The sequence below is a fragment of the Furipterus horrens genome, unplaced genomic scaffold (genome assembly GCF_987537825.1).
Source record: "Furipterus horrens unplaced genomic scaffold, mFurHor1.1.pri manual_scaffold_9, whole genome shotgun sequence".
NCBI classification, from domain to species: domain Eukaryota; kingdom Metazoa; phylum Chordata; class Mammalia; order Chiroptera; family Furipteridae; genus Furipterus; species Furipterus horrens.
In genome coordinates, this window is record NW_028327179.1 from 6,142,751 (window position 1) to 6,168,639 (window position 25,889).

Below are 25,889 nucleotides of genomic sequence, written 5' to 3' on the forward strand. Positions count from 1 at the left end.
GTTTTGGCAGTTTGTCTTTCTAGGAATTTTTCCATTTCATATAATTGGCTGTCGTGGTGATGTGCATAGTATTCCCTCGTGGGTTTTTTAAAATTTCTCTAAGGTCCAAAGTAACGTGGGGATATAGTTTTAAGTTCCTACTCGAAAGCACAATGTGTTTGAAGTCTTATGCCTTATTGTAAAAATGAAAGTTCTATGACTATACCTATTTTAATATAAAATAGTGACATTATTTACCACTGAGTAAAAGTGAACAGCCAGAGAGAGTTCCCTGTGCTTGTCCTGTTTTTTCACTATCCTACCTCCAAGCAAGGGCAGCCCAGTTTGAGATGAGCGTGGCATAATAAAGTCTTCTCAGGGAGGGTCCCCTAGTCCTTCCCCGGAGAGCCGACCTGTCCCTGAGTACACTGAGGTCCTGCGTGGAGTTACCGGGGTTCCACAGTAAGCCCACAAACTGGAGACATGGGAGCAGGCAGTTAACACACTTCACTGTGCAAACAGGGCCGATGCACAGAGCCTTCCTGGCCTCTCGTAAGGGGGACGGGGCATGTGTATGCATGTGTGCATGTATGTGTGTCTGTGTTGCCTGGCAGGGCAAGGGGCCTTGTGACAGTCAGCCTCCTTTTGTCTCTGTTTTACCACCAGCAAAACCTAAATAGCCAAAGCGAAGTCTTTTCCCCCACATGAACCCCAGAGAAGAATGGTCTTAACAAAGCAGCATTTCAGATTATTTACTTTAAAGGCAAGGGCTGTTTCTTTCGACGTCAGCAAATGAGGTCACTGACATTTGGATGCGCGCTGCTGCAAAAGATACCATAAAACCCCAGAATTTAACTGTATTTTTAAACGGAACAGGTGCTCTTCAGCACGTGCAGTAAACAAACTGCTACTCACACAAACCTGAGCTGGAAATGCTATTCTGATGGCTACATTAACTGCACTATTTCCCCCAAACCCTTAACATTAATGACCTGAATTATTGACCAACAAATCACTCAGCTTCAGTTTCTGGTAAAGATGATCATTTTTAACGCATGTGTTAAATTCATCATAATAAAAAATATTCCATTTCCCTTCTTTGTTTTTCTTAGAAAAACTGTTCTTAAAAGCCACCTGCCACTTAGCGGCTCAGATGTTTGGCCCAGACATCACAAAGCTGTGAGTACACTGGCGCGTGGGTCCGACCGCTCTGCTGGGCCGTGGGGGGAACGTGAAACGGGGAGGCCGGCCGCTCTGTCTCCAGCGGGAGGTACTTAGTACACAAGGACCTGGCGGGTCATTCCAGTCCTTGTCAACAGAGAAAAACCCGCCCCGGACTGGGAGCCGTTGCCACTCTAGGCAGAGGCTCTGCCTGCACTGCTGTGTGGCCGTCTGGCTCGATTTCTCACCAATTCCAGTGAACAACTGGATTCCTGTTGGCTGCACACAGGCAGTTGGCCCTGTCCCCAGAGCTCCCTAGGGTACCCCGGCCTCTCCCTTCTCTGCCCCCTGGGTTCTCAGGCCGTGACCTTCCCTTCGGTGCGCTCACCCTCGGGGTTCCTGACCCCCCCCACCTCCCGGCCCCCACCCTACCCCTGCGTCCCCCACACCTGCACCGTTGTCTTTATCTGCCTGCCCCCTTTCTTTCTTGATCTATTTTTAGCCCAGGGGCGCTGGGTCATATAAATCATATTCCTGCTCCTGGAACTTGTCAGTCAAGGACCCATACATGGCTTTCTTATATTTATTACTTAGGTAGTTACTTAATTACTTTAAATCGTGTACTTAGCTTCCAAGCTCATGACGCCAAGTCTAGCGCCTGGACAGTAAGGTGCTCTCACCAGACGGCCTCTCCCTCATTCTCTTCCTTCGTTCCGCCCACATAATGAACCCCACGTCCACCTTTCTCTTGCTTTCCTTCTTCTGTACTTCTGCCATATATACTAATTGTATTAATATAATTAATTATAACTATATAAAAGTAATGTACATGATCAGATCTAATTACATAAAACAATTGTCATTGATAACATTTATTATATAGTCTTAAAACCTATCTTCCTTATTTCAGTTATTTCTTTACTTTATGAAGAGAGTGTCGCATTGTATATAGTCCTTTGGGACCCGCCGCGTCAGTGTGTGTGCCTCCGCCATCCGCGGGGCCGCGGCATTGCTGTCGTGCGTGCGCTGTGACCGTAGACTGTCCGCTGCGCCTCCACAGGAGTCTGGTTCTTCGCTCTCCCATGAGTGGACGTGCGGGTTATTCCTTGGTTTCCTCTCTTGCAAATGGTGGTGCTGTGAACATCCTTACGTGGCTCCTCATCTCTCTGCCAGCAGCATCACCCCCCGCGATGGGGTAGAATAGGGACACGGAAATTTAAAGACAAAAGAAACTCTTAAAATCTCACAGGCCACGAGATGATCAGTGCCCTGCCCGGCTGTGCACCTGCCTCCGCGAATAGTAAACTCACTCTGTGAGGACGATGATTTCTCAGGGGCCCTGGGCTGTGTGTTGGAAGGCAGGGCCCCCATCCTCTTGCTCGGTTCACACCTCTGTGACCGCCACCACCCCTGACCGGAGGCCAGGCCTGCAGGCCGGCCCACTGCCCGGCAGGTGCACAGCCACACTGCCGCGTCCCTTTGGTGCAAAGTGAAGCATGGCACTGTCCAGCGTGAAATGCCTCACACCCTCTGCAGGATTCCTAGCCCCCCACACAAGGTTACTTGTGAAGGGTCCCTCAGGACGCTTCCAGGCTCATTCCTGGCTGCTCCATACCACGTCACAATCCAAGCTACTTGTAATCCCCTATCACCACACACACACACACAGATACCAGTAGGTTCCTGACCTCAGGATGTTGGCATGGATATTCCCCTCTGTTTGGCACAGGCAAATCATCTACCCCAGACAAATCCTACTGCCTTGGACCTCAGCTCCAGGGTCACTTCCTCTTGAACCTTTCCTGCCCTTCCCAGGCTAAGATACTTACAGACACCCTGCCACCACTGCCGCCACCGCCACCAATACACACACACTCACTCCCTCCTAGCAAAGCCCGAGCACAGCCCTTACTACATCTGTTTGTAACTTAATTCCCTATTTACTTCTTTGAGTTGCTAACCAGACAGAAAGCCTTCTCATGGCTACGTAGGACTACATTTTATTACTCTTCGTAGTTCTAGGTACTTAGCGAAATACTAAATATATGGGAAGAAAGAAGGGAGGGAGGGAGAGAGGGGAAGGAGAGGGCTTTGTATTTCTAGGGATTGGTGTAATAACTTCAGCATCGAAGGTCTTCAACAAATATGTGTGTAATTAATTATGAAAAAGCACCAATTTATCACTGTAGATGAGCTGAGTAGACTGTTCCAAAGAAAATTACTTAAACATACTTAAAAAAAAAAAACCACCTTTTAACCTATTCAATGAATCTGTTTACATGCCTAGCATGAGCCAGGTGCTCTGGGCAAAATGTCAGCTTGGACAGAGAGGGTCTGCTGGGAACCGAGAGGTACGTGGGAAACAGTCACAGAAGCCAGAGAGGGCAGTACACCCAGATATCCAAAGGGGTGTGCCGGAGGTTGGCTACGAAGCCTCTGGGAGTGAGAGGGAAGTGGCCTGGGCTCATCTGAGCAGTAGTCAAATGAGGTCTGAGCACCCGGCGGGGAGTTATGGAGTATGCGCACAGTTGGCCAGGAAAGGAACGCGCCCCTGTGGGTGAAGGGGGGCCGTTACCTGATTGTAGGAGCAGGAAAAAAGCCCCCCAAAGTATCTTCTAGAACCTATAACTGTCCTTCCCAGATCAGTCTTTGGATATTACCCACCCATGTTTCTGGTTTCTTTGTGTTGTTTTGGCGTGGTTTGGGTTGGGTTGGGTTTGGATGAATAATTTACTAGGAAAAGTTACTACCAGTCCATCCTTTCCTGTTCCTTCATTTGAAGCAGCAGATTATACACACTCTTCTCAGGGAGAAGACATGTCAGTTAGAAAATGGATACGGAAGCTTTGTTTTAGCCCCTTCGAAACTACACATAAACCAAAATATTTGAAGAATACAATTCTTACACCATCTCCAGGGGAAAAGCTCAGCTCAAGTGTATTTCCTTCCGTGAGGTAAAGAAATATTTACTGTAAAGGGAAGAGATGATTTGGATTATAGATAAGAAAATAATTTTAAGACTTTAAGGCTGTATCATAAATAATTTTCTGCTCTAAGCCCCAGTAAGCTTTAAAATATTGTTCGCATGAAATGACAGCCCTGTCCATTTTCCTTTCCTCTTTTTATTTGTGGCTTCTACCGAAAAGAATCCCTGCTCCCGTGGAAAGCTGAGACGTTAGCTCAGGGCCGTTCGCGTGCCCTCCTGGTCCCCAAGATGTTTTTCTAAATGTAGGTGAGAACAAGGTGGCAGGAAATCGTTAGGACCCAGCATTCACAGAACTGAACTCAGAGGCTATGGTGCGATGAATTGAGGGCGTTAGAATCCATTCTGGGATTTATCTGTCCTTGAAATAGCGTCTATTTTTCTAATGGCCCAGAGATCTTAATAGCCTTTGTTTTGCCCGATTTCCCTCCAGGCTTAATGCTGATATGAACGCTGACGTGGTGTGTCACACCCTGGAGTTTTGTCAACAGGACCCTGGCCAAGCCTTCTGTCATCTCTACCCGCTTCCCAAGGTGAGTGGGTTTTCACTCAGACTGTCAGGTGACGGTGACCTGCCAGCCCTCTGGGAATGTCGTACAGGGGGGCTCTGCTTCACTCACTCAGCGATTCGGGGACAGAAAGAGGCAAGATGACATTTTCAGTTACATCATGTGAAATACTGTTCCCAGTTTCAACCGACGCCCGTCCCGCGTGCTGCCAAAGACTGGCTCTCCTGTTTAACCTCCACGCTCGGCCGGCAATCGGTAGGGACTCAGACCAGCCGAGGGGAGGACAGGTTTACATCCTTCCACACTGATTAAACACCAAAACAAGTCCCTTTTATAAGGTGACTAACTCACCCTAGTTTGCCCAGGGCTTTCTTCCTACAGGCACTCAGAATCCCACATCCTGGCAACATGGGGGCAGTTGGGGTCACCCTAGCCTGAGCTCTATGTTCCCCCCCATAAAATGAGTCTAATAAAATACCTAAAATCCCTCCTTCACAATGATGGGAGGTAGGCAAGCTAAGATATTGAAAATGTTTAACACAATGCCGCTACATTTTTAAAAACTGTTCATGAAACTGATGGCTGATACAAGTACTATCAGTATCAGTATTATTCAGAGAGCGCTGCTGGGAACACCCCACGTACGTTATATCCTGTTGGACCATTTTTAATTGAAACGCAGGCAGCGGAGGCCCGCAATAGATGTTGACACAGCTTCCCATGCTCTCAATGACCATATCATAGCCAATCCAGTCAGGCCTCACAATATAGATTTTCAGAAGCTTCCTGTGACAATAAAAAATACTAACTAAAATAAATAAAATGCTATGCCTCCTTTCCCAGAACTCCAGTTTCTGTGCACTTGACACAACAGGCTTCCGTTCTAATTGCAGGTTCCTTTTTGCTCTCATTGAGATCAAATCTGCTTAACACTTTGGGGTCTCACCAAGGAACGGGATGCTGCTGACGGACCGTATTAAGCAGCGAAGAAAGATATACAAACGCCCGAGTGCCTGTTCAATTTCCCCTGGTCTCACCAGAGAAACTGTGGGCTCCGCTGGTTTCTAGAAGGGTTAGTTCATCATAACTTTAAAAAATACTTTTCACGGGTTCAGCTAGCATTGAGACCTTCTGGCAATGTTTGCTGTCTGATAAAAGGACAAAGGACATGTGTCTGCCTGAAGGCAAGTGGGATGGGTTTCCTTAAAGAACATGTTATATAAACATCACCCCCCCCACCCCCCAGCTATACATAGTCACAAGAGGTTCACTTTAAAAAAATTATTTTTATACTCTATGGAGTTGAGGCTCAAAATATCATTTTCATGGCACACAAATTACACCTCCAAAGCAGGTGTGAATGAGCAGGTAGAATTACCTGCCGACTAAAGGTAGGTAAAGACATAGATGAAAAGAATTTCCAGCCGGCCAAGAGCCTTCTTCATGACCCTCCCAGTTAAAACCCCCACCAATGGAGCCACTGTCCTGGAACCTGTCACCACAGATTAGGGCACTTATACACAGTTCCATTCTCAGACTTCATAGAAATGGAATCACACGTACGTTCTTTGTGCCTGGCTTCCCTCGGCTGTGAGATTCATTATGTTCTGTGTGTAACAGTATCGTTGCAGGAAGTAGTCACAAAATCATCTCCCTCTCTCTCTCCGTCTCTCCCTCTTTCTCATTTGGAGGTTGAACTACATACTTAAATTTATTTTTTTATTAAATGTATTGGGGTGACATTGGTTAATAAGGTCATATAAGTTTCATGTCTATGACACATGATCTGTATGTTGCATTGTGTGCCCACCACCCTAAGTCAAGTCATCTTTCAATGTAACTGCTGCTTTGACATCCCCGCGAGTTAACCCCATCTGCTGTTGCCCTCTTTTCAGTTCATGTTCCACACGGATGCCAGAAATAACTTTCTATAAGATAAAGGTGACCTTGTCACCCTGCCCAAATGCCTTTGCCTGGAAAGCAATTTCTCCCTTGCCCTTCCACTTGGTGGACTGCTCATCCCGCAGACCTCAGCTTCCACGTCGCTTCTGTAGGGAAGCCACTGCTCCTACACACCCCTCTTGCCAAAGCCCCCGTGGCTGCCTGCAGTGACCGCTCCTTGTTTTGAGAGATTTAGTGTGATCGCCCGTCTGTTTCTCCCACTGGGCTCTGACCTCCAGGAGGACAGACTGTGTCCTGTTCACCACCGTCCTCCCGATGCCCAGGACGGTGCCTCATATGTAACACAGAAACATTTGTTGAACAAATAAATGAACTACCACTGGCCTCTCATTTGCATTACTGATGGAAATTCAGATTTTCCTCACTTCAGGGCCACACCAATTTGCCCAGTGAATACCTCTAATCAGATTATTCCCCCAGCTGTGGCCTCCACAGCGCCTACACAATTAAGCAAACATTTTCACTGAGCACTTTGGGGTTCTCACGAAGCCTTCCTGGACTTCCTATTATCCTTGGGGGTCCCACCTTCTCACCCCTGCACTTCTGTTCTTCTCCAAAGGCCCTTCAACACCAGGCTCCTTCCAGCTCATATCACTATGCCCATCTCCGTAAAATAATTTCTAGCCTTTGTCACAAAATGTTAACCCTCCTCTCAGCCACCATCATAACCTTTTTGAGTCTGACGATGCGCCTCTACTCTTCTACACACTTTATATATTCGTCCCCTGGTCTTATGAAGTAGGTTTTGTTGTTGTCCGCACGTTACAGACGGGGAAAGGGAGGCACCGGGCGACAGACATAAGCCTACCCCGACGTCCGACCTCGGATGTGAGCCCGCGGGGCCGCACTTCTGCTCTGGCCCACCTTGGGCCCCTCCTTCTGGCCGGGGACAGACCTGGTATACGGATTATGTCCCAGTCACGGATTTGCCAGGCTCCCTCCCGTGCGACGGTGCTCAGGGGTGTGCGTTTATTTTACAGATGAGGGCATTGAGATAGGAGAAGCTACGGGGTTTGCCCAGGTTGCCCAGTGAATCAGTGAGAACAGGAGGGTTCAGGCCCAGCACTGTCACTCCATAAACCTCTCTCTTAAGATGAGAGTGTCCGGTGCCCAAGCCCGATCCGACCAGGAGCAGCCTGGAGCCCCCTGCCAGGTCCCCTAACTTCCAGACCCCCTGGCAGACCATGCAGCTTTGAGCAGAACCCCTTTCGGGCCACCCGTGAACTTCAGGGACCGGCTGCATCTGCAGGCATCTCAAAGGCATACCCAACACCAACTTCCCGCTGCCTGGATCCCCCATTGAAACAAAATTATATGCAGAACGTGTGCTCTTGTGGAGATAGAGTCTCCTTATTTCTCCGGGGCCCTCCGACCTATTTTAACTGCTGTGGGGGAGACCCGCTGATTCGGGAAAGCCATCCAGACTCGGAGGCGGTTCTCCCCACAGGGAGCCCGATTCCTGCCGGAGCCAGGGCCCGCCCACGCCGAGCGGGCGGGGGGTGCACCCACGCCCAGCAAATGCCAGCTTCTCTGGAATCCAGACGATCGGGAAGCCACCAGCCTGGGTTAGGGAAGGAGTAAGTTTGCAGTGTTTTTATGGGAAAGGGGCACAGGACAAATTCTTGTTCAACTAAGAAATAAATGAAATAAACAAGCTGACCTCAGGGGTTTGAGGTCTCAATCCAGGTCTCACACCTAGTGGGTAAACCTGAACACCGCCCAGGGCTCTGAACTTGACACGCTCAGACCTTCGTGTCAGCACCCCTGTGTCTGGGGTAGATTATGGTGTGCATTGGGAGTGGCTGGGGCTCAGCGTCAGAGGGAAGGAAAGATAGCGCGGGTTTTAGGTTTGTTTGTTTTATCCTCACCTGAGGACATGCTTATTGATTATAGGGAGAGGGGAAGGAGGGAAAGAGAGGGAGAGAAACATCGATGTGAGAGAGAAACATCGACCATTTGCCTCCCATGTGCATCCTGACAGGGGACGGAACCCACAGCCCAGACACGTGTCCTGACCAGGAATCGAAGCTACAACCTTTCAGTGCAGAGGATGGTGCTCCAACCAACTGAGCCACAGTGGCCAGGGCGTGGGTTTTAGTTTTAATGAAAACTCTGCAAAACAGAATTTCCAAGAATCTTGCATAAGTTCCCCAAATCTCTTATTACCAGTTAAATCACGTAGTCATTCAGTTATACCTCAACAAGTATCCCTTCCGCCGGGCACCCTAAGTAAGTTACCTCTTAAACATCACAAGTCTGCTGGATGGACATGATTCCCCCACTTTCAAATAAGTCTACTGAGCCCCCGAGAACTGGAAGACTCACCTAATATACATTTATTAAGCTCTTATGATATGTTAGGTGCACACTGAAGGCTGAAAAATAAAAGACAATGACAACCACAATTTGAGTGACTATAACATACCCAGAGCTGGCCTAAGTACCTGTCCCACACCCTCTAAAATCCTCCTGCACAATGGCAAGGTTGTCCCATTATCCCAATTTTGCAGGTGAGAAGTCAAAGTTCAAGCAAACTGTTGGTCGTGGATTTGTTTAGTTTCTCTTTAATCATCTTAGGGGATTCTGAACAATGGGATAAATGACAGGGGAACGTAGCCTTTTAGATGCAGACAAGTCAGCTGTTCCTGGAACAGAATAGAGTATCTAAAAATAAACTCAAATGCATTTGAGATTCTCGTTTTTGATAAAAATAGAGTTTCAAATCAGTGGTAAAACACTGGCTTAGTCAATAAATGGATGGAACGATATACCAGCCATTTGAAAATAAAATTTAAGCTAGATAAATACCAAATGAATTAAAGATTGAACCAAGCATAAAGAATGAAACCATGAAAGAAGAAAAACCCAAGAAAAGTTATTTGTAATTTTGATACAAAAGTCACATACGAATGCATCTGACAAGTGAAAATTTGCCATATACAAAGGCAAAGGACAAACGACAAACTGGGACAATGTTTTTGAACTAGACCACACAAGACTTGTTTTCTCCACGAGTCAAAGAGCTCCTATAAGAGCAAAAAGAAAACAGTGAGCAAAGGCCATAGACAGTTGGTTTATTAAAAAACGAAAAATCTAAGGGAATTGCTGACCTGTTTCCCATAATTTAAAAAAGTGAAAATTAAATGCGATTCCAACTATGTCTTATACATTCTGCCTCCACAAAACTCTTTGAGGATCATCAGACAAGAAATTATCATAGAAATAGAAACGCTTCCATTGCAGAGACCACTAAATTAAATTGCTCCTGAAGACCTGAAAGTTTAAAACTCTAACAGAACTGAGAAAGCATTAAACACGGTGCTTGGACATCCAGTCTACTGTTCGATCCTCTTTCTGAGCATTTCAAAGGACCCTGACAGAGAACCCGAGCTATATTTTGATTTAAGCCTGTATTTGGAATCTTGGAGGATTTATCTACTTAGACTTGTTAAAAACTTATTTGGGGGGTCACTCAACTCGGAGATCTCAAAACTCTTCAAAGGATAGCCATCCTAACATGAATACTAAGTTATATTTGCATTCTGATAAGTAGAAGAAATTAAATTATTCCAAAGAAAGTATTTAAATGGTATTTGGGGTTTGAACATTTTCTTGCTTGTTTTTGAGAAGTTAGAAAATGATAACCATTTCTCTCTTGAGAATATTCTTCTTCCCTCCTTCAGCTGGAGAAAAGCTAGTGACAGCAATGAATTCAAACGGCTCTAAAAGATACTTTTTTATTGTATTTTTCCATTACTATTTAGTCCCCTTATACCCCCCACCCCCCACCATCACCACACTGTGGTTCATGTCCATGAGTTGTTTTTTCTTTTTGCTCAGTCCCTCCCCCTTCCCCTCCCACCCCATACCACCAGCTGCCATCCTGCTCTCCATCTATGAGTCTGTCTCTATTTTGCTAAAAGATATTTTGAATTTCAAAGTTTTCATCACCACTCTCCCAGACTCCACCCTCAACCCTCTTCTTCCCCTCATCCCTCACCCACATCAGAACTCAGCCCAGAAGTTCTTTCTAAGAACTTGTCCCTGATGCCTCCAGGGCTCCCTTTTCCTCATCTCACACCATCCTTCCAGAACTTATTTCAACTGCAGTTAAACAATGGCACGAAACTGTAATTTTACGCTGTAATTATAAATTACAATGAATATTAAGTTTTAATTTATAAAATTATTTTTTCCTATTTGCTCCTTCTGTTAATGTATAAACTCCATGAGGACAGGAATCTGGTTGTTTTATTCCTTGAACCCATGATATTCTATTAGATTTCTCCAGAACCTAGCAGAGTTCCCTGCACTTAGTAATTGCTCAATAAAAATCAGTTGAATGAACAGTGTTGTGAACAGACCAATGCCCCCCCCACAAAAGGGGTCCACATTCTAAGCCCCAGCATCTGTGAACATTACCTTCCATGGCAAAAGGTACCCTACAGACACCTGATTTTAGTCTCCTCTGGGGGTCATTTCAGACTTCTGAACTACAGAACTATAAATGAGTAAATTTGTGCTGTTTTAAGCCACTAAATTTGTAGTCATTTGCTACAGCAACAATATGAGACTAATACAAATAGAAAAGTGTGTGACACTGGGCAAGACTGATCTAGCAACCTGAATGCAGATAGAACAATATTAAAGAATTAGAATACCACGTTACCTAACAAACGACCTAAGACAACCCAACTATGGAACCACACCCATCTGCCTAACCTAATCATTTGCCAGAAGTCATGGGTTTTAAAGAGGAGGACCGTATCCTATAGAGTATAACCCATCACGTCTAGCCCTGGAGAACATGTGTGTGGGCCCAGACACCAGCAAAGTCAAAATGAAATAAAATGTTGGTTGGAAAATTTTGGACAGTTCCTTGAACAGCACTGGGTCTTGGATCTCTCACCTATAAAGTGGGATTAAGAACTGTTATTCCTTCATCTCCAAGCTGGTGTAAACTATAACATCTACGCAATGCCTGGTGCGAAACTTAAAGCAGAAACATCTCTTAAAGATGGTGAAGTGATCTTTAGTGATGATGGTGCTGGTGATGGTGGTCAAATCAATGAAGAATGATGCCAGGGAAAGGAGCAGGCAGGACTCGTGCTGTTTAAAATAAGGTATTTTTTAAAGATGTTGCCTAGACAAAAGGGCAGGGGTAGTGTGACCCGTTGTGTTGATGATGATAACTAATAGCTCCACAATGCAGAAGGAGCCTAGGACAGTGATTTTCAACTGGTGTGCCACAGAATGTGTAAGACATGCAGGACCTGACTGTTTCGTCAGGGGCACGGACCTCTTTTCCCTTAGGCTGTCAAACAAAAAAAAATGACAAAAGCCACCACAACAATAACCGGCCAATGTGAATGCCCTGTCTTGAACCATAAATGTATAGGTCATACAATAGAATTGCAATTTATTGGTCACATCACAGAATAAGATTGCGTCTGATTGGTTAATTCGTGATACCAGAAATCCTTCTATACAAGTGTAGGCGCCTGATTTTTTTTAAAAAGTCGCTTTGGAGCAAAAAAAGAGTAGTTAAATACTATTATTTTTTTGTAAATCAATCAAGAGTATACCTATGTTTTGTCAGATCGGCAAAAAGTATATTTTGGGGGTGTGCCGCAGAATTTTAATAATTAGTTTGTCTGTGTCATGAGATGGAAAAGGTTGAAAACCTCTGGCCTGGGCAAAGGAAAAAACTTAGCTAATGGGAAAATAAGTACGAAGAGACATTTGGTGATAAAAAATAGAATCCGTTTTAAAGTAGTGGCTTCTTTCTTCTCCTTTTATCTTTTGTCCCTGGACGAAGAAAGTAGCATGAACTGACTGCCCTTTCTTCACGTATCTTAAAGTCATAAATGCCCATCAGAGCTGAGAAATGTCAGGACATGACAGTCAAAGCGGCTTCAGTAGAGCTGATCTTATTCTACACGTTGGAAAGGCACCACAGCAGCGCACATGCACGGCAGAAGGCAGATATAATATAATAAAGAGCAGCAAATTCCGCCCACAGGCCGGGCATGCCTCTGCTTGATAACCATTTACAAGCAGAGGAGCTTCCTGCCTTTGTCTTTCTATGTAAAGGAAATTGTCCCAAAGTCCCTTTCTGCGCCTTCCTCCTGGCTCTCCCCGGCTGCTGTTCGGAATGTACTTACTGCCTTGAGCAGGCAGTCAAGTCCTTGGAGACAGCTTCTTTCAAATCTTGCTCCATTTGTAAATCAACTCACACCCTTAAATTTGGGAGTGGGAACGGCCTTGTCCTTAAAAAACTTTTGGCAAAAATGCAGAGTAGTTCAGTGACCTTTTCTCCACCCTGGAACCCTTCCCATGGGCCTTCCCTGCAACAATAAAAACTCACGTTGGAAATCGTCATTTCGCTTCCCAGGGGCTCCCCTCTTTGTGGGAACCCAGGACCGCTGCTGAACGTGGGAAGGGAGCAAAAAAGGCACCTTCTGCCATTTTTAAATCCGCTGCTGCTATCATTGTTAGCAGGGAACGCAATCCCTAAAAATCGTTTACTATAGAAACTCACAGATAAAATTGCGATTTTTCTTCACTTCCTTCACTCGTAAGTGTACCAACATTCAGTTCTTGGACATCACAGAACCCGAGAAGGCCCAGCGAGTGCACGTGCCTTATCCAATTCTCCGATACCCCTGGATGTCAAGGGCAATTATACTGAGTTCAGGAGCAGCCCCCGGACACGTGTGCTTTACGTGGTGGCCCGTGGCAGTCCGTGCGGCCCAGTGTGCTTGGCCTGAAGCATTCAGGTGTCTGGCAGATGCCTTTCTAAATAGTATTCCTACCTCAACGTGGCTCAGAATCTTAAATATGCTAATGTGTGCTGTGGCTCTCTCCTCTGGTTAGTTCACAAGTTTCCCAAACTTTTAAAACTTGAAACAACAATAACTTTCTTTCCCAGTGCCCCCGGTTACACCTCTCAGAACAGGGTTAAAAGCCGCGGTTTTTTCTGCCAAGCAGGCCTGAACTGAATCTGAACTGTGCCACTTACTGGCTTGGTAACTTCGGACACGTTATTTATCAACTCTGAGCCTCAGTTTACCGCATCTGTAGAATAGGGATAGTAGTAATGATTACTGAACACTTCCCACATCGTATCCTCATCACAGTTTTTTGCAAATCTTCGCTCCCAGGTCACAAAGCGCCTGAGGAGAAGGATGAGGTTTCCCTCATAATTATATCTCTAATAAATAATTCATGCTACAATGCAGACCCTCCAGGAGTATTTGTGGAATGAATGAATACAATGAACAATCGCACAGAGAAATGGGTGATGGGGTGAATATTTCCTTCTTTCGGGATCAATCGTATGCTCGTAACTGCACTTGTACCCGGCTTACGTGAATTTCCGCACACAGAGCAGCTCTCTCCCTTGACCACGGGACCCTTGATATTAGAACTTCCACACCCCACGTGAGTTATGCCTGCCTTCTGCTGAGCCTCGGGGTAACCTTCTCAGTCACATTGTAGGTATTGCTTGTGATATAACTTCAGGTTTACCTCTCTCTTGGAAAATAGCGTGGCCGTGGCAGGAAAGGTCCTGGAATCAAGAGACTTGAGGACCATCAGCTCTGTTGGCAGAGCAGCCCTGGTGAAATTATGGAACCTCTGAGCCTCCGTTTTCTCATCTGTAAAGTGGGAGAAATAATACTTTTCTCCTGGGATGGTTTTTAGGATCGCTGAAAAATAGCATACATTTATGTAGACTGTTTTAATTAGTTTCATTTGTTTCAACCCACAATAAAAGCACCCTTGTCATTAACACTAGTGATGTGCTTACCATATGCAAGGTACGATTCTAAGTATGACCTTGTTCAGTCCTCACACACACAAAAAAAGTGGTATCATCATCCCCATCTCGTGGATGAGGAAACTGAGGCTCCAAGTGCGTAAGTTATACGTCCGATGTCTCATGGTTAGTATGGCAATGCTAGGGTTCCAACCCGCTAACACTCTGGAGTTCAAATTCACTCTAATTTAGGAAATAACATGGAGACCATGCTCTAGTGAGCAACACATTTAAACAGTTTCCACGGAAGACAGAAGTTTTAGCCACATTCAAAATGCTAGACTTGACAACTCCCTTCCTGCTGCGTGGACTCCCTTTGGGCTAATGCTTGGCAGAGGGCACCCCCTTTGCCCACGAAGCTGATGGCCATGCGTGCTGGGCCCCGTTCTTCCCTCACCCATCCCTGTCAGGTCCCAGGACCGAGCACCATCATCACGCTGGAGAGCGAGGGCTGTAGTGCCCATCCTGCTGCCCTTGTCAGAAGACTTGGGCTGGCTCTGCTTTGGAGGAGCTCTTAAATCATTCCAGACAAAATGTTACATTTCACCAGCCATCACGAGTAGATGTTTCTGTGCACTCTGGCAGTCAAGCAAAGGGCTGGCCTTTCTTCTTTTCGACAGCCAGGGCCCCATGCCTCGCTGTCCTTCACATGTCCCCAGTTCTTAAATAGAGAAATCCAATATACCTATCCACGGTTCTTTGAACTATGATCTCCCAGGCCGAGAGCTTATATCTCTGGGGGCCTCTGTGATAGCTTCCTGGGCAACCCATCCACGAGTGTTAAATAGACTCTGAAGGGGATTTGAAGCTGGAAGAAGGAAGCACTACAACCAAAGGGAGAAAGTAAGGAGAAGTTGAAAAAAAGGTGACCGTCCCAAACGGCTGGATCGAGTGAGCATTCCCAGAACCAGCCCCTCGTTGCTGACCGGGCGTCTGCTTGTGCTCTGGTCCGTTCTGAACATCGTTTCAGCCTCCAGCTAGGAGGGTTTTCTAGCCAGCCCAACTGCTGACTACAGGCGCAGCCTCGAAAGTTTTAAAGAAGATGAAAGAGTGCTCCCCATACTTAGAAATGATGGCTCAAAGCCTGGATTGCCAACAGCAAAAGGTTACCACGGAATGATAATTATCTTCATTTTCACTTGCTGACCATTTGGCCCCTTTCCCTGCCATTAAGACAAGTGAGCTAATTAGCTTCCCCAAATGTCTTTGAGTCCTTACATCCTTTTTCTTCTGGGGAGAAAGATCAGCCCTTTGTCCAGATTCTCTTCTTCGTGTTGGCATTAGTGCACTTGAACTGGGGGAGAACGTGGTGCTCCGGTCAAGCCAAGACCCGATAACCCGCCCTTAGCATTTCAGCCAGGGCCACGGAAGCATCAGCCAAACCCAGACAAAGAAGGTCAGAAGGCATTGCGTTTGGCCCTTGTCTGTTTATCTGTTTGGCTCGTCTCTTTCCGTCACCCAACAGGGAGGGATTCCCTCAGAGAACTGAGCAGGACAAAATCAAATCGGTTCTCTCCACGGGAACCAAGTGCCCCCCTCCTAGGAAGAGGTGGCCAAGGCCCTCTCTCCGCTTCAGCTCTCTTCTGTTTACTGGTCTGTCTCCTTGCCTGGTGGAAGCTCCGGGGGGGGGGTGTATGTGTGCACCCCCAAATCTCCAGGGGTCTCACTGCATGCATTCCTGTGCTATGAGCACATTGTTTTCTACTTCAGTAAAAAAACGGCAAAATATATTGCATTTGTGTTTTTGAAAGCACTTATTGCTGAATTTTTGCTCATTATCGAAAATTTAGAAAACACAGAAATGAACCGAAAGGAAAAGCTCCCGCCCCCAATTAGCGTAGCACATTTCCGTGCAGGACGCTTTCCAGGTCTGTAAACTCTGGTGCCTGTTTTCCTTGAGCGACATAATATAATTGTTTCCTCTCACGTTTTATTGTCCTACCTACTGAGCCCCTCCCATGTAGCAGGGACTGGGTGAGGCCCTAGATCCTGAGCGGGGCTTTGGAATGCAAAGCGGTGTCCCCAGGCAGAGAAGCAGGGGCCCCGCTGTCTGGTTTCAACGTTCTGGGGAATGAGCTCTCAGCTGACAAGGGCATGCGGCCAAAACGGCCTGAAAGAGCAATGCGTCCCTGGATCTCGTGCCTCATCACGATCCTGCCAGAGGTGCTTGCTTTACACAATGGCAGGATTTCCAGGACATGTTGGGATTTCCAGAAAAAGCCAAAATTGCATTCAGTAGGGTCAGTTTTTCAGGAGGGCTATTCCCTAAGCAGTCCTTCTGTTTAAGATGCCTGTTTTAAAGGTGAGGACTGTCACAAACCGGTCTGGCCCTGCTGACAGCCAATCAGAACGCATGCGGGATGTGGTGTTGGGGCGCGGTCTGGAGGTGCCCACAGGCTGTACCATGATCTTGGGTGACCGACCACAAAGAGGTCTGGGGAGTGCTAGGGAGAGGCCTATGGCCTGGGCTGTGAAGGGGACACTCCAGTCCTCAGCAACACAGCTGCTCACCAACGGACACAGCAGTGTTTCCATGTTTTAAGAAACACGCTGTAGGGTTCCTGGCAACCAGGCCCGCCTGGAAAGTGGCTTCTTTTTCCAAGTTGCTACCATGCCTGCGTAGATGTCAGGGGCCGGCTGCCTCTGCCGCGCTAGCCAGGTCTGCCTTCCTCTGAACTTGAGCCGCAGGTGTGTGAATTGGAGCAGACACCAGGGAGCGGGGTTCAGAGGCAGCCGTCACGTGCTTGGGGGCCGGCAGCGGCTGGCTCCGTCACCCTCCTTCCTGAGACACCACCTAGAAACCTCACTTGACCCTGGCCCACCCTGAACTGTCACTCCTCCCCTCATGTTCATGCAGCAAGGCTGAGGTCTGCAGACCCCCAGGCTCTGGGGGGGGGGGGGGAGGCCTCCGCCGGGGAAAGAACCACATGGGAGTCAGGTGGTGACTTTGGTCCCGAACGTCCATCAGTGGCAGGCACCAGATTTTCCCAAGACGTCTCTCCTGCTGAGCAGCCAGCTCCAAAGTCCCATTCCAGAATGCTTTTTTCGTTCTTTCTGCTTCGAGGCAGGGGAAAAGTTCTCTGTTACCGAGAGTCAGAACCATGGCGCCCCCCACCCCAGACCTCAGTTTCCCTACAGATTTGGGCGAAGCTTTCTAATCACAGAGAAGTACAGATTAGCAATTACAAAGTCGTCACGGGGGTGTAAGTACGGCCCTGGGAATGTAGTCAAAAATACTGTCATAACGACACACCATGCCAGGTGGGCACTGGGAACATCAGGAGGATGCTCTGTAAAGCATGTGATTGTCCAGCCACTACGCTGTACACCTGGAACTAAGACAAAGTAATATTGAATGCCAACTGCAATTTTAGAAGATTTTTAAAAAGCATACCAATTACGGAGCAGGGGATGGCCGGCTCGGAGCTTTATGTGAACGATGGCCTGTAATCCTCATGCCCCGCTCCGGGGTAGATCACTATGACCACCGTGGGGCACAGGATAAAAATAGGGCTGTTGATCACGCTAAGGAACAGAGTAGAACCTGCTTAAGGACGCACAGCTAGTGAGCAGAGGGCGGGGCCGGAAGCCGTCACCCACGCTCCATCAGTGACGTCCGAGGCGCAGGCCTAGCAGGAATGTGGCAGGGCCAGGACCCGTGCAGGGTGCAAGAGCGCTGGCAGGCAGTGCTGGGGGCAGAGACTCCGCACCCCTCCCTCCCGCCCTCCTACAAACACGCAAATACGGAATTCCGCAGGAGGAGTTACTGGGATTAATTAACTAACGTGTTACTTGCCATGTGAGCTCAGGAGGTGTGCTCCCAGGCTCTAGAAAGTTCCAAGGAAGGGAATGTCTAACCAGGAGAAGGGGGGCGAAGGAGGGGTGGGGTGGGACCTGGTCAGCCGTTGCCCAGCACAGGTTGGCCAGGGCCACCTCCCACCCTGAGGCTTTCAGACACAAGGACAAGCCGGTCCTTGGGGAGCTGAGCGAAGCCACTAGGGCAGGAAGGCGGGGGTCCACACTGAGTGTCTTCTGGGTGCCAGCTCTGAGATCAGCAGCCAGTTTCTTAGCTTTTCTGCACCCCGACTCCCTCCTCCATGAAAAGGTCAGATCGTTCAGAGCCATGGTGAAGGTTAAACGCGGGAATGTTTGCAAGGTACTTAGCGGGACACCTGGCACCAAGTGCGTCCCTCCCTAAAGACCGTTGTGAACATGAGATTGCCTCCCTGAGAATTACTTTATCACAAAGTTATGAAATAATTTCTTGGTTCCAAACTCACAGACTTGAAAAGTCCTAACTTGAAAGGAGGCATAGAAAGAAAAGATCACACCCGTATGGTAATGTTGTCTGACTTGGTTTTTATAGGAGAACTGGAAATTTACCCTGGAGAAGGCAAGACAAATTGTCAAGATATCTCCAACTCTGGTAAGTACACGGTGGGCAGAAGGACAGCCCTTTCCCAGTCCCTGGCCCTGACCCAGTCTCTGCCCTTGGCCTGGTCCCTGGCCCTGACCCAGTCTCTGCCCTTGGCCCTTACTCTGACACGGCAAAGGCCGGAGCTTCTCTGAATACGGTAGTGGACTTGCGCTGGAAGTAGGAATATGAGCTCCTTCCCCTCTTCCCCTTCTCTTCTCTCTACAGCAACATTTCCCCAACTCGGCACCACTGACATTTTGGGCTGGATAATCCCTTGTTGTGCGCACTGTCCTGTGCATTGGGGATGTTTAGCAGTGTCCTCCACCCACTATATGACAGCATTGCTCTCCATCCCTCTCCAGTTGTGACAACCAAACTTGTCTCCTGACATTCCCAAATGTCCTCTTAGCCCCCTGGAGACCTGCACTCTCCAGCAGACCACTTTCTAAATATGCAGCCTTAGACTGAGCCTCAGTTTTCCTATCAGTAAGATGGGGACAGTAACAGGGCTCCTGTCTCCGAGCATGTATGGGAGGACTAATAGAGTTGTGTTTGAACCAGATGGTATCATGCCTGGGACTTATCGAGCACTCCACATGTACTAGTCAATCATCACATAATTAGTCCTCTCCCTAATTTGTCCTCTTCGTCATAATACTTGGATTCAACAGACAGAATGTTTATTCTCAAATCGCATTTACTTATCAGGGAGTCAAGTATTTGACCTACGCCCCAGTTACAAATCAGCCCCAACTGAAAAGGAAGCAAGAGAGGAGACCTTTAAAAAGGGGGTGTCCCTTGAAGTTAAAGCCAGGTGGGGAAGTGGTCCCCAGGGAGACGAGAGGGCAAGGCCTCTGTCCTTGGCCCCTCCCTGTGGGCCAGCTCATCATTCACCCTGATGCGCTGCCATGAAGGTCGTATTGATTTGGCGACGTGAAAATAAAGGGGAGGAATATCTCTCAATGTTCAGCTTGCTGGATTTAGCAGATAAAAATAGAGGTTGCCTTATTAAATTTGAATTTCAGATAACTGATAAATAATTATGTCGTATAAGTATGTCCAGGGCAGCATCTTACCTGGCAACACTATTTGTGGGGAGGGGCTATTGGGTTTTGATGTACAAGGTTGGTGCATGTTTCATGACAATATGCAGGCATTTCTACATGATCTAGCAATCCACCACCCTGTGTGCATTGCTGATCATTATTTAATTCGGTGAATTATTAAAGTCCACTTGGAGCTGGTTCAGCTCATCTGCTCAAGTCATTGAACAAGAAATTGAAACACCACTTGAAACCCTTGACCATCACTTCAGAATTCTGAACAGAACCGAAGAATGTAACACAATCCTTTCTTTCTTCTTCTCACCGGCCATCTGAAAACTTGTTCTCAGGGCATTATTTTCCTCCCTTGGCACGAACTGCCTTGGCATGAACTCAAAGGCTAATTAGGATTTTACAATTTTCTATTTCTGCCACCTGCATTGCAAACATAAGTCATGGGGTAGGATTCTAATCATTTCTTGCATGAAGTGCAAAAAAGAAAATTCTACTGAATAATTCAACAGTAATAATACTTCTCAAAAAAATCCTCCAATTTATTTACTCTCCAGATTAAAGCTCTCAAGGAAAAAAATAAATCAGAAAACGCAAATCAGTGTTCCGGGAAGACTGCTGGAGGGCACTGGTGGCAGTGAGTTCCCCGGGGCTGGCTGACGCGGCGGGCCCTGCAGACCCAGCCAGATCGCGGCAAAAAGCGCACAGGAGGCTGCCGGGCATGTTGGCGCGGCCCGGTGGGCTGTGAGAACCCAGAACTGGGAAAAGCTCCCTGCTGTTGCAGGAACTTAAACATTTCCAAGAAGGTCTGCATTGCCTGGGGGCCCCAAGGCTCGGGGCCTCTGCAGGGCGACTTCTCTTGGATTTGGCAGAACACGGGGCCTCTACGGGTTTAGAGTCCCCGAGTCATGGAATCACTTCATTTACTTCTCACAAACACTCCTACCAAGCAGATAGCATGCCTTCATTATCGACCCCGTTCTACAGAGGAGAGAACTGAGGACCAGACAGGTTCGGTAATTAGCTCATTCCACAGAACTCGTGAGTGGGAAACCCATCGTTCAAGTCCAGGATTAGCTACTTCCAAGGTCCTTCCCCTCCCATGACGCCAGCAGCCCTCACCTAGACCTCCTGGGTCCTCAATGTCAGGCAGCCCCGTTAACATCGCAGACTCCGCAGGTACCAGAACCATGCAGGGCACAACCTGGCCTCTGCGTATCACGGCCCTGATCCCAAACCTGCCTGCTCGATAGAACCTTCCAGGAAGCCTTTAAGCACTGCTGCTGTTCAAACTCCACCACAGACCAATTAAATCCAAGGAACAAAATACACAAGAGTCGAAAAGCACTTCCCCACGCGGAAAGTCACTTCAAGTTGGCTGTCTAGAGAAGAGTGGTTACTCTCCCCCCCTTCACCCCGGTTCCCTTTATTCGACCCGTTTGTTGTCCTGTGTTTCTATGACATCCTGTGGTGGGGGACGCGCCGATGCTGCAGGTTCCTGGGCCCAGGGACAGCCCAGTCCGAGACTGTCATTTTAGGCGGGAGCACATGCAGCCAGAGGCAACATCTGCAACCCAGAGCTGAGCCGATAGCAGCCCACGTGTTTCTCTGCCTAGCAAAGTTCTCATGGAAATGAAGCCGGCACACGCACCCAAGGGGACGTCTGCGATGTTGCTCTGGGTCCGCTGCCGTTCTTTTGCAAGGAAGTTACAGGAGGTTAGTCTTTCCCATATGATGTGACGAGAAAATTGGATAGTCAGAACCTCTGTCTGAGCTAGAGTTCTGGGGTTCTCTCAAACGTCTGTGGCCCACATCCAAGCCCCAATTTCTGCACTGTTCATGTCACAGAGAGCTGCCGCCCTCGGGCTCGCTGCTGACGGTGACCGCTGTGCGATGATGACATTGTAGCCTATTGTGCCTCTCGTGTGGCGATTGCAAGGCTGTCCATGTACATTTTCTGATGTATCGATTATCACCAGGGTTAAGATCTCCATTGCCATCAGGTTAGTTCAACCAAGGCCTTCAGACTAAAGTAAAGAGGTAGCTCAGGGGTTCCACTGCAACCTGGCTTCAACCTCTGGGTCTCAGAATGTGTCCATGTTTCCAGCCTGCCAGCAATGCGGTGGCCCAATTTCACGCTGGTGTTTGTTCACCGTACAGTGTGTCCACAGTTCTGATCTCAACCAGTTACCGGGCCGCGGGACCCCACCTTCTCATCACCCCTCCTTTTCACCCTCATCCCCCTCCTGCCTTACATCAGGGGTTCCCCACCAGTGGCGATTTGGTCCTCTCCCAAGGACAACTGGCAATGTCTGGAGACTTTTTGGGCTGCCGGGATCTTGTGGCTAGACACCGGATGTGCCACTAACCATCCTACCATGCCCGAGACGGCCCCCCAACTAAGACTTATTCAGCCCAAAGTGGCAACAATGCTGAGGTTACAATCCCTCAGAGTCTCCAGCTGCCAGCGGGTTTCTGAGCCCCATTTTGCCCCCTCCAGACCATCCTCTACCCCCCCCAGAGATATCTCTCTGAACTACAGATGTGATCCCTCTGCTTAACACCCTCGAGGACTCCACGCTGCCCTCAGGATGACACGTGACAAGCATCCTAGGCTTGTTGCAATGTCTCCTTCCTTCCACGGGTCCCCACACTCTGGTGGTTTCCTGTGTTCCATCCAGGTTAGGATGGTTGGCGGTCGTCCAAGCTACCACACTCCTGCAGCACTGTGTGGGGTGCTCCCTCCACCTGCAGCCAGGCTACCCCGACACTCCGGGACCTTTGTAAAATGCAGGCTGTGATTCGGCAGATCTGCCACATGGCCCGAGACTCTGCATTTCTATGGGTTCCCAGGTGGCACCAGGGTTCCCAGTTTGCAATATACTTTCAGCAGCCAGGACCCCATGATGACACGGATTACGGTGACCCACCTCAGGCTTTCTGAGTGAGCAGATCAGATGGGACCCATGAATTACATTGGGAGCAATTCTGCAGATTGCACTCCGAGCCACAAAGCCTACAGCACATGTCTCTACCTTGCCAGCTGCCTGCTGCTCTGCGTCCCTAGAGAGCCATGTTGATGTCCAGACCAGTGCAGACCCCGCAGGCCTGCTAAGATCTGGGACAGCCACCCCTGCGCCCCACGAGGCCATGGGCTCCTTGAAGACAGGGACAGACTTCTTCGTCTCTACGTCTTGCGGGCAGATAGAGGCACTAGTCAGGAGTGTTGCTCTAACCCTAGAACACTGGGCAAACATCATGACCATCATAACAACTTTCTTTAGAGCCTGGAAAGGTTGCTTGGGCTCCCCCACCAGGGTCAAAGTTTCACTGACTCTGTTAACACAGGGCCTGGCCATCCGCAGGCAGGAGCTGACGGTACGGCATTCCCGCACTTGTCGCGGGTATTACGTTCTAGAACCCCCCCGCGAAGTAGGAACCTTACATTTATTCTACACTCTTAGACCTACGTAACTTTAACAGCATACGTATACAGGACCGCACAATCCCGCGATGGAGCGAGAAATCCGCGATAAATAATTAAATATAATATTTTTTAAATCCCACGATAAGTGAACTGCGATATAGAGAGGGACGGCTGTATTTTATCCTTCCTTGATACGTGGCGATTCCTAACTTGGTCTACCCTGCTGCGTCTGTCTTGCACCTGCAGAAAGCAGCAACGCAGTGCAGAAACCACAATCTTGCTGGGAGCGCTGCCTAATGAAAGGCCAGGCTTGTTATTTCCCGCAGAGCAGGAAAGCCTTAGGAGACCACAGTCCCTTTGCTCTTGAAGCACAAGGAGCTTCGCCTGCACTGTCTTCTGCCCCCACCAGGGAAGGGGGCCATCCTCCCTCCTTCTTCCCACTAGTTCAATAGGATGGGATGATTTTACCTGATATGTTCTTCATTTTCAAGTCCTTTCTCAAAGTACTGGAATACAATGAGGGAGAGGGATTTTGTTGTCTGAGTACATCAGCCCAAAGTGGGCCAGACCCTTGAGAAAGGACAGGTGAAGACAGGCAAGTGAAGGCGGGCAGGTGAAGGCAGGCAGGCAAAGGTGGGCAGATGAAGGTGGACAGGTGAAGGTGGACAGGTGAGGACAGACGGGTGAAGGCAGACAGGTGAAGGCGGGCAGGTGAGGACAGACGGGTGAAGGCGGGCAGGTGAAGGCGGGCAGGTGAAGGCGGACAGGTGAGGACAGACGGGTGAAGGCAGACAGGTGAAGGCGGGCAGGTGAAGGCGGACAGGTGAAGGCGGGCAGGTGAGGACAGACGGGTGAAGGCAGGCAGGCAAAGGTGGGCAGATGAAGGTGGACAGGTGAAGGCGGGCAGGTGAGGACAGACGGGTGAGGACAGACAGGTGAAGGTGGGCAGGTGAAGGCGGACAGGTGAAGGCGAGAATGCTGGCTGGGTGGAGAGGAAGGGGCCACCTTCAGACTGAGGAACAGGCCTGAACACAGGTTCCACTGTGGAACGAGTCTGAAGTGTGGGGCTGGGAACAGGAAGTGAATTTAGTTACGTGGAATGAATGGCTGGGGTTCTGGAGAAAGGAGAATTCAGAAATCCTCACTCAGGAGCCAACAAGAGGAAGGGCCTCTAGAAATTGGGGGACCATCCTTGAGCTAAACAACTCTTTCTGTTATTTTTTTCTCTCCAGAAATATTTCCGGAGCAGTTCTGACATTTGTTCGCTCCCATTTTTGGCCAAGATCTGTCAGGAGATTAAATCGTATGTATTTTATTTCTACCTTCTGACTGCTGCACGGGGTAGCATCTTTGGCTGTCCCTGTTTTCTAATGACTAAAACGCTCTTCATGCGTACAAGGCATCTTCCTGAAAGGGAAAGTGTTTCTCGCTCATGACTTGCACAGAACCTAGAAGACAAGGTAGCTCCGAACAAATTGTTTTAGAAGTATACTCAGTACCAGTATCTTTGCACCTCAAGACGGACTTATTCCCAAGGCGGGGACGCAGCCTGCTGGGGAAGTCATGTGTTCCAGCCCCCGAGGACCCAAGATACCTGCCACCCAGGTGTACTGGACCACACGTGTCCTTTGGGGACATCCACGTTATTGGTGTCTGTGCAAAGCTGTCTCCAGAGCTGGCTTTGAAAACGAGCCACTTGATGTCTCTGAGCCTTAGTTTCCCCAAACCAAAATTTAAGGTATAAGCTAAATTAGACTTACACCTCAGAATCGTCTGGGGATGACTGAAGTGCAGACTGCTTGGCCTGGGAGCAGGTGCGGTAGCACTGTATTTTCCTGGGCCCTGGATGGTCTCTGTCGTACCCAGAGCTCACGCTCTCTCCAAGAGCCAGACTGTGGGAGCTACGGTCCAGGTGATGCTCTCCTGACTCCAAGTCATGCTATTATTTACCTGTGACAGTCCCTGAGGGCACAGCATCCGCCCCGGCCGCCATGGCTTCTCTTCTTGCTCCCTAGCAGGCAGGCTCTGTCCTCTTAGTCCAGCCTCATTCTCACTTTGAGGACCTACAGCTGAGAGCACCCGGAGGCGGGGACAGGTGCGAGGTGGTATGAGTCTCCCTGGGGTGCTTCTATGAAATACACAAACTGGGTGGCTTGGAACGACAGAAACGTGTTCTCTCCCTGGTGTGGAGGCCGGTGGTCTGCGATCAAGGTGTCTGCAGGGTGCCTCTGAGATGCCCTCTGAGGCTCTGGGTCAGATCCTTCCTCTTGCCCCTTCGCTACTGGTGGTGACCGTCAGCCCTTGGTGTCCCTGGCTTGTGGCTCCATCACTTCCGTCTCTGCCTCCATCCTCACAGGGCCATCTTCCCTGGGTGTCTGTCTGTCTCCCTTTATAAGGCCTCCAACAAAATCCCCTCCGGCAGCCATGCCTGTCCTGCTCTGAGCCCCTCCCTGCCCCCATCCTACTTGTTCTAGAGCCTTCAAAATACATCAGAGGGCTCCCATGGGAAGTTTTCCAGCTCCCAGACTAACTTCAGCCGCTCAGTCCCTCATGGGGCACCCTGTGCTATTGCTGTGC

The 25,889-nt window shown here is 48.6% G+C and overlaps 1 protein-coding gene across 1 annotated transcript in view; it reads left to right on the forward strand.

Annotated features, from left to right (window-relative positions):
• AOAH (acyloxyacyl hydrolase) overlaps positions 1–25,889 on the forward strand; it is a 130,228-nt gene that overhangs the window by 22,737 nt on the left and 81,602 nt on the right. The window contains exons 3-6 of the mRNA XM_090287019.1: positions 1,092–1,158; positions 4,557–4,656; positions 18,780–18,839; positions 24,545–24,615. Coding sequence (XP_090143145.1) covers positions 1,092–1,158; positions 4,557–4,656; positions 18,780–18,839; positions 24,545–24,615 — 298 coding nt within the window. The remainder of the gene's footprint in view (positions 1–1,091; positions 1,159–4,556; positions 4,657–18,779; positions 18,840–24,544; positions 24,616–25,889) is intronic.